General features: G+C 38.7%; 1 protein-coding gene across 1 annotated transcript in view; it reads right to left on the reverse strand.

Annotated features, from left to right (window-relative positions):
* Nucleotides 1–9246, reverse strand: part of Tubgcp4 (tubulin gamma complex associated protein 4) — a 28984-nt gene that overhangs the window by 13348 nt on the left and 6390 nt on the right. The window contains exons 2-9 of the mRNA XM_004623360.2: nt 8622–8750; nt 6534–6656; nt 6112–6165; nt 5627–5683; nt 3780–3859; nt 2984–3185; nt 2034–2199; nt 1756–1880 (exon numbers count right to left, since the gene is read on the reverse strand). Of these exons, the coding sequence (XP_004623417.2) occupies nt 1756–1880; nt 2034–2199; nt 2984–3185; nt 3780–3859; nt 5627–5683; nt 6112–6165; nt 6534–6656; nt 8622–8750 (936 nt within the window). The remainder of the gene's footprint in view (nt 1–1755; nt 1881–2033; nt 2200–2983; nt 3186–3779; nt 3860–5626; nt 5684–6111; nt 6166–6533; nt 6657–8621; nt 8751–9246) is intronic.

The following is a 9246-nucleotide window of genomic DNA, read 5'->3' on the forward strand; positions in this document are numbered from 1 at the left end:
TGGCCCTAGCTCAGGCCTTTAAGTGGCTGCTTCCACAAAGCTGTCAGCCTCAGGTTGCTGGAGTTCGAACCTCACAACTCGCCCGCTGGCCAAAAGTGCCCTGAAGGCGTTCAAGGAACAAAAAAAAAAAAAAAAATCCTAAAAAAAAAAAAATGAGCATGAAGTATCACTACACCAGATTTCTCATGGGCAAGTAAATAACCAAATGATCTAAATTCATGTTCATTAAAAATTTCAAGACACTACCTCACCTCAGTCTACACCCTGAAGCAGGCGCCTTTCTAAAAGAGGTGATATCTTCTGCCTTTTTACCATTTTTGTTACGACTGTTTGGATAAAATAATTAAAGGAGGAAAGTAAATTTTTTTTTTTTTTTTAACCAGGGATTGAACTCAGGTCCTTGCACTTGCCAGGGAAGTGCTTATTCCACAGAGCCATCTCCCCAGCCCCTGAGGAAAGTAAATTTTAATTTTATTATATGAGATGTGAAATGTCAAAATTGGTTTTGTTTCTGGTGAAATTCTGAAATGAATATATTGATAACAATTATATTTCCAATTTTGTAAAAATGATAGACAAAAGAAAGCTCAGAACTCTTTGACATTTCTTAGAAATGAAAAAGACTTTTTTTTTTGAGGGATATTACTGTAACATCTCTTAGCAATAAAAGAAAGCATTCCCAGAAAGCAAAGCTGGGAATGTTCTGCAAATGTGAGTCACATTCATTCCTTTGAGATATCACTTCCCTTCCTTTTAAATTTTCTTTCCTTTTCCTTTTTTTTTTTTTGGTCTTTTTCAGAAAAGTTCTCACTATGCAGTTTAGGCTGTACTTTAGCTCACTTTGTAGCTCAGGCTAGTCTTAAACTTGCAACAGTCCTCCCAAGTGCTGGGATTACAGGCACACACCACCATGCCTGGCTTAATTTTCGAAAGTGTTGGCCCTTGAGTTACTGGAAGAGGATCTACAATACTACCTTAAACAAATGGAATGAAAGTTTAAATTGTTAAATGGGAGGCAGAATAATAAATATCTTTTATTTGTTGGCTCTTAAAAAGACAATGCATGTAAAGCCTATCTGTTACTATAACGGTCACTGTAAAACTCTGGAATATAAATTTATCAAGTTAAGTAATTTAAAGTTTGTTGAATTTTTTTTTTTTTTTTTCAGTACTTGGGTTTGCACTCAGAGCTTCTGTGCTGAGTACATAAAATCTGAGACATGCTATTATGGGCTACTGGACTCTTTTAGAATATTTTGCTGAGTTTACACACCTATAATATTCAAATAACGGAACTTAGAAAAAAAGGGGTATGCAGATGAATGTCCATTTTGTATCTGTGTATTTGAAGTGGTTGGGATGGATATATAGTTACATTCTCTTAATGAATGGAATGATTTGTTCTAATGGTGTTTGTAAATAGGATCTCAAGTCCGCATCTTATACAGCAATTAACCACTGGGAAGAGTGTACGCAGTGTGCTGGTTATTGAAACTGTACTACCGATTTGATCTGAAACTGTCTCATTACTGTTTATCAATAAAATTTTGAAAAAAAAAAATCTGAGACAAGGTCTTGTTAAGTTGCCCTGAGGCAAGAGGACTTCTGAGTTCAATGCCAGCTTGAACTATATGTGAATACTCTGTCTCAGAAAACCAAAAAACAAACAGCCTGGTCTACTAAGTGAGTTCAAGGCCAAGCCTAAACTGCATAGTGAAATTCTGTTCAAAAAGAACAACAAACAAAACAACAAACCTCAGCCACAGTGCTTCGAATACCATCCACCACCTGCTCAAAATCCACTAAGCTAAAGAGAGGCTGCTGCTTTAGCCGATGAAGCTCTGCAGCAAATGTGTCCTCTTGGTTCTTCAAAATGGACCCTGTAAGAAGACAAAAGCTCCATCACAGGAAGTCAAGCCAGCCAGCCTAGTCAAGGTGTCTGTAGAGGCAGGAGCTTCTGCTTCCTTTGGGCCACACAGAGTGAGGTGAGAAGAGCCTCTGCACTTCCAGCTCATGGCCAAGGAGAACCCTACCTTTTCTCATCAGAGTCACATTCTGGTTCTCAAACATCTGCACAGACTCTCCAACGAAGAGGATTTTTTCAGCAACCCTCACTGGAATATAAGATGGCAAAATCTCCACCCGCAGGGAAAACTGCTTGAGAGATGGTGCCAGCATGTTCTCTTCTTCAATCAGACGCTGGGAAGGAAAAGACTCTCTTCAGAGATCAAGCATGTAAGGAAAAGAAAATGAAGAAATACCTGGTTCTTCCCCTAAGCCATGATTTCTATTTTTTAGAAGCAGAGACTGTCAATCTGAACATGCACAATTCTTTAATCCACAGTGTTAAAAAGATTCATTTCATTCTCAGGCAGCAGAGTGACAGGATGGCTTTTAAATGCTGGGACTGAGTCCTCCCTCAACTTTCACTGTGTGAAATGTGGACCGTCAGCTTCCTTTACTCACACACACGTCACTGTCTATTTACTCTGCTGCTATTCCACAGGCCTCTCCTAAACCGCTCGCTTTTCCTCTTGTTTTACAGTGTAGAACATTTTTCTGAGACAACTGCATTTCTTTGGTGTCAATGAACATAACAGTCTTAATCTTTTTAGGTCACAGACCTCTCTGGAAATTATAAAAGCTCTGTACTATCTAGGCAAATGCATAGGCATTATAACATTTTGAGAACTTCCTGAATCCAAGCCCCTCAGGTTAAAAACTTCTAACCTATATGCTAGTAACGTCATGTTTAGTTTTATGTATTTATTTTTTCTTGAGGCAGGATTTCTCTATGCAATTCATACTGACCCAGCCTGAACTGTATAGCAAGATCCTGTCTCAAAAAACAAACAAACAAAAAAAAAATGTTTAGGAAAGGTGCCAGCCTTTGATGAACAGAGGAGAGATCAGCAAAAGATGATTAGCTGTAAACACTGCTCACTTCTGGTGGAGAATTCTAGGCAACTTGCTGGGCTCTCACCAAGTCCTGGAGCTCTCGCAGTTGCTTTCCTGTCAGTCCCCCAATGCCCAGGTCCTCCTCATCCTCTTCTGCCTGCGCACTGACACTGCCAGAAGATGGACCCTGTTTGATAAAGAACTCCTCATACTGGTCCAAGAGAAGTCCGTGAAGCATCCAGGCTGACAGCTGCTTATACATGACCCCATGACACACTGCCAGGACTCTGAAAAGGAGGAAAAACAAGAACTTTTGAACTTTATTCAGAGAATACTCAGCCTCACCAATGCTGCACATTTTATTAAGGAACTTGTCTTCTACTGGGTGTATAGTTTAGCTAGTGAATATATCTTTATTTAGCTGTTCTTCTATTGCTGGTAATTTTCTAATTTCCTGATATAGCAGACAACAATGTAGTGAACACATTTGTACCTAAAGTTATTTCCTTCTTTTAAATAATTTTGTTAGGAAAAAATTCCTCAGTAGCATTATAGTATTATTAAATACAAATACTTTTAAGAACGATGATGTGAAAACGCTGGAACTCCCAGAACAAGAATAATGAGCTCCAGAAGTTAACAAGGATTGTCCAGAGGTGACTCGGCAGCTAATCCTGGCTTTGATACTTCACTTTACAATCCTCTTCTGCAATGCCTGAGCCACTGTTAAAGATTACATGGTTTCTCTGCTCATACAGCTTTTAAATTCTGGTCATGATTCTCCCAAAGGAAACTAGAGGTGAACTGAAAATATGATGCCTGAGAAGTCAAGTCACTTGACCTCTCCCCTCACCCCAACCCTGAATTAAACCATAGCATACTTTTCTAGTGCACTTCGAACAGGAGGTAGACCCCCACAGCTGTGTTTGTAGACTGTCTCCAGGATCTGACAGCCATGAATCTGTGGAAAATATAGCCTTATTAAATTGGATTCTTTTTAACAGTTCAGTGAATATAAACGCATATTCTGTATTCTGAAAGGGGACAATTCAGTAGAGAACCGAGATAAACTGTCTTATAACATTTCCACATTGTGGTTCTCAAAGACTAAGCCCTCCTTCCAGCATCATCAGTGTCACCTCTAGACTCAGGAGAGTGCAGACTTGGACACAGCCTGTCTGCACCAGTCCTCCCAGAGAGTCTGACACACAGAAAAGTGTGTGGGAACAAGTGCACCAAGGAAACCAGAAGCATTTACAGTTAGGATTCCAAAGCCAAGGAAAGCTCGCTTTTTCTGGTTCAGGCCCAATTCAGATCACTAAAAATACATACTTTCTGACAAATCCACTGCCTCTGTGTCCTTCACACTTTTTAAAAAGGTATCATTTATATAACATAAAGCCTACTTTAATTATTTAACATCTTAATTTGCAGCACTATGTAGCCGTCACCATAATCCAGTTTCATAACATCCTATCACTCCTATCAGAATCCTCTTTGTGCTTCTTTGCAGTCCAGTTCATTTTCACACTCCGCCTTGCTCTTCACCGCCTCATATTCCAGCCTCAGCACACTAGTTTCTCTATCATGATCCTGTAGGAAGGAAGACTAACCCACATGCAATCCCACTCTTCATTTTCCACTCTCCTTCTGTTAGCACATGTAAACTAAAGTCAACTAAGCTGTACAGCTGACTCCACTCACCTAGCTGGTCCCTTTCCACTTAGGGAATAGGTCCCTTTCCACTTACATGATCTAGTGTAATACATGATCTAGAGCAGCCTTTGAAAGTCGGGTAGACATGGGTTTATACCCCAGCTCTCCCATTTACTCCACCTGTGTGAACCTATCACAGCCAAGTGCCTGCTACACCCAAAGAGGACAACAAAGCTGCATGTGTCACTTGATCGGTGCAATCTATTTTGAAGGACCACAGATAGCTCCCTCCAGGTTTTGTGAGTATAACATGAATACAGCAGAGTATTTTAAGTTTCCTTGTCACCGAGCAAATTTAGCAGTGTGACAAATTAACTGGTTAAATAATTATGTTCATTAGGGTACACATTATTTTATTCTTTAATTTATTTATTTATTTTTTTAAATGTATTTGGTACATAGGCTCTCCCTATGCAGCTCGGACTTGTAGTGATCCTCTTGTTTTCAGCCTCCCCAGGCTGGGATTATAGGTGTGTGCCACCATGCCTGGACTCAGCATGCCTGGGGGTGGGGCGGGCATGGTATCCTGGTGCTTGCCTAAGCAGGCATTTAGTTCACTGAGCTATCTCACTGGCCTACGGTGCACATTCTTAATAATTTAAGGCACATATATAAGAATTTAAAAACATGGAGACTAGAGCTAAACATATTTAACTCATTTGTCCATTTGGTCCAATTAGGACTGATATAGGAGAGCAGGTTCTTCTTTTGATAGTAAATCTAAAAGCATTTATTCTATAATGCTATCAACTATACCCACAGAAAATATGCTCCTCATAATGGGGACTCTAAATTTTCAATGTATATGATGAAAGCTTATGACAAGAATAAAGTATCTGGGTTTTACCTAGTAATTTCATAATTCTCAGAAAATGGCTAGCAACTTAAACATAAACCTACCACCTATTTCTAAGGACTATCTTTCTGCTTTTTTTTTTGTACCGGGAATAACTTTGGACCTAGAACTTGCATTTCTTTTTACCCAAACAAAAAGGAAAAGGAAAGTTCTTACCTTTTGACTTTTTATTTGCTCTACTACAACCATCACAGAGGGAAAAAGGAGTTGAAACTGCAAAGTAAGTAATAATTAAGGGTATATAATCAAATGTACTGGAAAAAATCAACTCAGGAAATGTTTTTGTTTCCCTATAGCCCAACTTAAGATAAATGGCAATACTCTGAACAGTCTAGATCTAGTATCCTAAAATAATTTGATCTTCAGCTTAGATATAAACAGGAAGAAGATGGTGAACAGAAACTTTTTCTATTTCTGAGGTTGGCATAACTGTCAATACTGATGTCATTAGAAGAGCACTAATATGAGACACAAGTGTTTAATTAGAAACTCTAAATGGTTCAGATCTAGTAAAGTATACAAAAGGCATACAAAATGGAAAATACTGGGCTCTGAATAACATCTCAAAAACAGTGTCATAACTTAAATTATTCTAAAAATATCAATGAATTCCAAGACATTTGGTTATTTGGGCAGCATACCTGATCTAAGGAGTAATTGACATGTGATATGGAGAGATGGGGGTCAGCCAGGAACTGCAATTAAAAACAAAATCTGATTAGGGATCCACTCAAAATACCTTGACCCAGTCTGAGCTATGAAAACAAGAAGAATCTGAGAACGGGCTTGGTATTAGTTCTAGGCTATATAAAACTGATAACTTACATGCTATTATTATATTTCAGGTGATTAAAAAAAACCAAAGCAGACCTTTTCCTTTTCCATGATGTATAAACAATTTTGATTTTGGCTTGGACAATCACAGACAGAACACTGTACCTGCTCCAGTCACATAAAACATAGCTAAGTCTTAACCTACATGACCTTACCAAAGGGCATGCCAAATTCAAGAACACACTCTAATCTGCCAGCCCAGAGGTACGATTTCCCACATCTTTCTTACCTCTTGTTCCAAATCAAGCAGGGCTTGGCGATAAGGCTGCAGAACTGAATCTAACCCTGTGCAGAAGGCCCTTAGGTAGATTCCATGTAAACCACCTTGGCCCTGCTGAGACGGGTGGTGATCCTGAAATCAAACACAGAGAAGTCAAGTTCTTAGCTTAGGCCCTAAACCTGGGCTGACATTATCCTTGGAAGGATAAGGAGGAAGACATTATCCTCTATCCATGGCATGTTTTTACTTAAATGAATCTATATCAAAGCAGTGCTCCAGTGAGAGGAAAACACAAATGAAGATAAAGAGTTCTATCTCTGACATTTAATTTAGTTTAGTTTAATTTAATTTAGCATACTGAGGATTGATCTCAAGACCTTTACACTAAGCTACATCCCCAGCCCTTTTTTAATTTTTGAGACAGTATTGTCACTAATTTCCCAGGCTGCCCTTGAACCTGTGATCCTCTTGTCCTAGGTTCCCAGAGTGCTGAGACTACAAGCATGGGCCACTATGCCCAGCTCCTTTGATCTTCTAAAATGTGGTATTTTAATTTCCCAAGCAGTCTCCAGTGTTACAACCAGACAGACAGTACTGTATGTTGTGAAGATTTTTCTACAATTTAATTCTAATCTTATTGTTTCCAGATTAAAGCCCTTCAGTGGCGTTCCACTACAGAAGGAATATCCAAATTCCTCTGGTCCATCTCTATTTCTCCAATATTATATTTCAGTTTCTAGCTGTATCTCCTCATTTTCAGATTCCCCACGATTGGAAACTGGATTTGTGCTCTGCTTATGACTGTGTGCCTCACTTTTCTGACAAATACCCACTGTTCCTGCAGGATCCAGTGAAAGCATTTCTCCACAAAGTCCTTTTTCTCTCACTAGGGCATTAATAGCATCTCCTTGCTGATTTAAAAACATTTCTACTTAATGCTTGAATTGTACTTTTGTTTAGATGTCACCCTCACTAGAGTACAAGGTTTATAAAGGTAATGACCATACTTTACTCATCTTAGTATCTCAGCTCTTAGCATAATCCTTTGAACCAGGTATATATTTTATTTTTTAAAAACTTTATTTGGTACAGGGTCTCACTATGCACTTTGGACTTTTTGCAAACTTCCTGTCTCAGTCTCCTCAGGACTGGGATCACAGGCATGCAACACTACGCCTGGTTTTGGTGGCTGGCATGGTGCCACAAAACATGATTAAACCTAAGTCCTTGTGCTTGTCAGGCAGGCACTTAGATCACTGACCTATCTCCTCAGCCCAAGTAAATATTTACTGAATAAAAAAATGAACTAAATCCTTTTTAACCTCCCATTTCCTGCTTGACATAGCAATTCACCAAAGGATATAAATCTGGTGGCTAATGTTGGAGGGCTCTGACACTGTCATCGGGGCTTATATACAAATATAACTTATCTTTCAGGAAGTCAGCAAAGTGTTTTTTTCTTCTTTTTTTGGTATGAGCTTCTTATGGAAGCTTATATGGGCAACTGTGGTTAATGGCTGACTAGAGGCTATGAATAGGTTTTCTGGCTATGTACTGATTTGGATGATCAAGCCCTGGAAGTTGTTGGGGGATGTCAGAATTCAGCAACAAATATGGTAGGAGGCTGGGGCTCAAGAGTTAGAAAGCAGGGTATAGCTTAAGGATACTGGCAGCTCACAACCACACTAAGACTAGCATGGACACAGATGAGACAGACAGAGCAGGCTGGCTTACAGCCAGTCAATTTGTTCTGATCTTGGGTCATTTCAGAAAACTGAACAATTTCATTTATTACAAAATTAAAGAGGGAATTTTTTTTTATACTTTTTTTCAAAAAAAAAAAAGGTACTACAGGTGTCTAGAATTTGGGAAAGTAGAAATTCACATATCACATGACATAAAATCACAGTCGTCAAAATACAAGATAGGCTTTCATCTTTTTTCTCTTTTACAAAACAATTAGAAATCTTGCCTTGACTTGAATATTTCCAGTGACAAGAAATCAATAATTTATTTTATATAGCTCCCCAGTAAATTCACTGAAAGCATGACAAAAGTTCTTGCCTTCTGGGTACACATCCCAGAATAGGGTCCCACCTGTTGTTGCACATGGCTTGTGTACTGTTCAATGAACTCAGTGAAGCGGATATAGTCTGTGCCAAGGCGGCAGAGTCTATTGAGGACACTGGTCTCACTGGGGTGGAGAAATGGGAAATCCTGGGATACCTGTAAAAAAAGGGACAATGAAAAAACAATAAGTGACAGTCATTCTGTAGATACTTCAAATATTTCACACTACCTTTTACTTTCATACTTTTCTTTCCTTAAGATGCCCATTTACAGTTGGTGAATTCTGGCAGCAAAAGTATTTCCAAACATCTCAATTTGCTTATTAAAATAGGTATGATATGGGAAAGAATGTACTAACAATGAGTTGGTGTCACCAGGGGCAGCCAATGTTATCTGTTACTCATACAGTCTTCTGGGGACAGCCTACAAGGAGACGCAGATTTTCACTTAGCTGTAGCAAAGTCTCTTTGGCAATACTGTTCAAAAGAGGATCTGTCCCCAGTTCCACCAAAAAAAAAAAAAAAAGGATCTATAGGACCCTAAGGGTTTCTCAGATATACTGTCAAAATTTATAAATCCTCTATGAAACTGAAATTTTTGTTTTCACACAAAAATCTAACATTAATGTAAACAATTAAATGTGTAAAACACC

The sequence above is a fragment of the Octodon degus genome, unplaced genomic scaffold (assembly GCF_000260255.1).
Source record: "Octodon degus isolate 3935 unplaced genomic scaffold, OctDeg1.0 scaffold00002, whole genome shotgun sequence".
NCBI lineage: Eukaryota > Metazoa > Chordata > Mammalia > Rodentia > Octodontidae > Octodon > Octodon degus.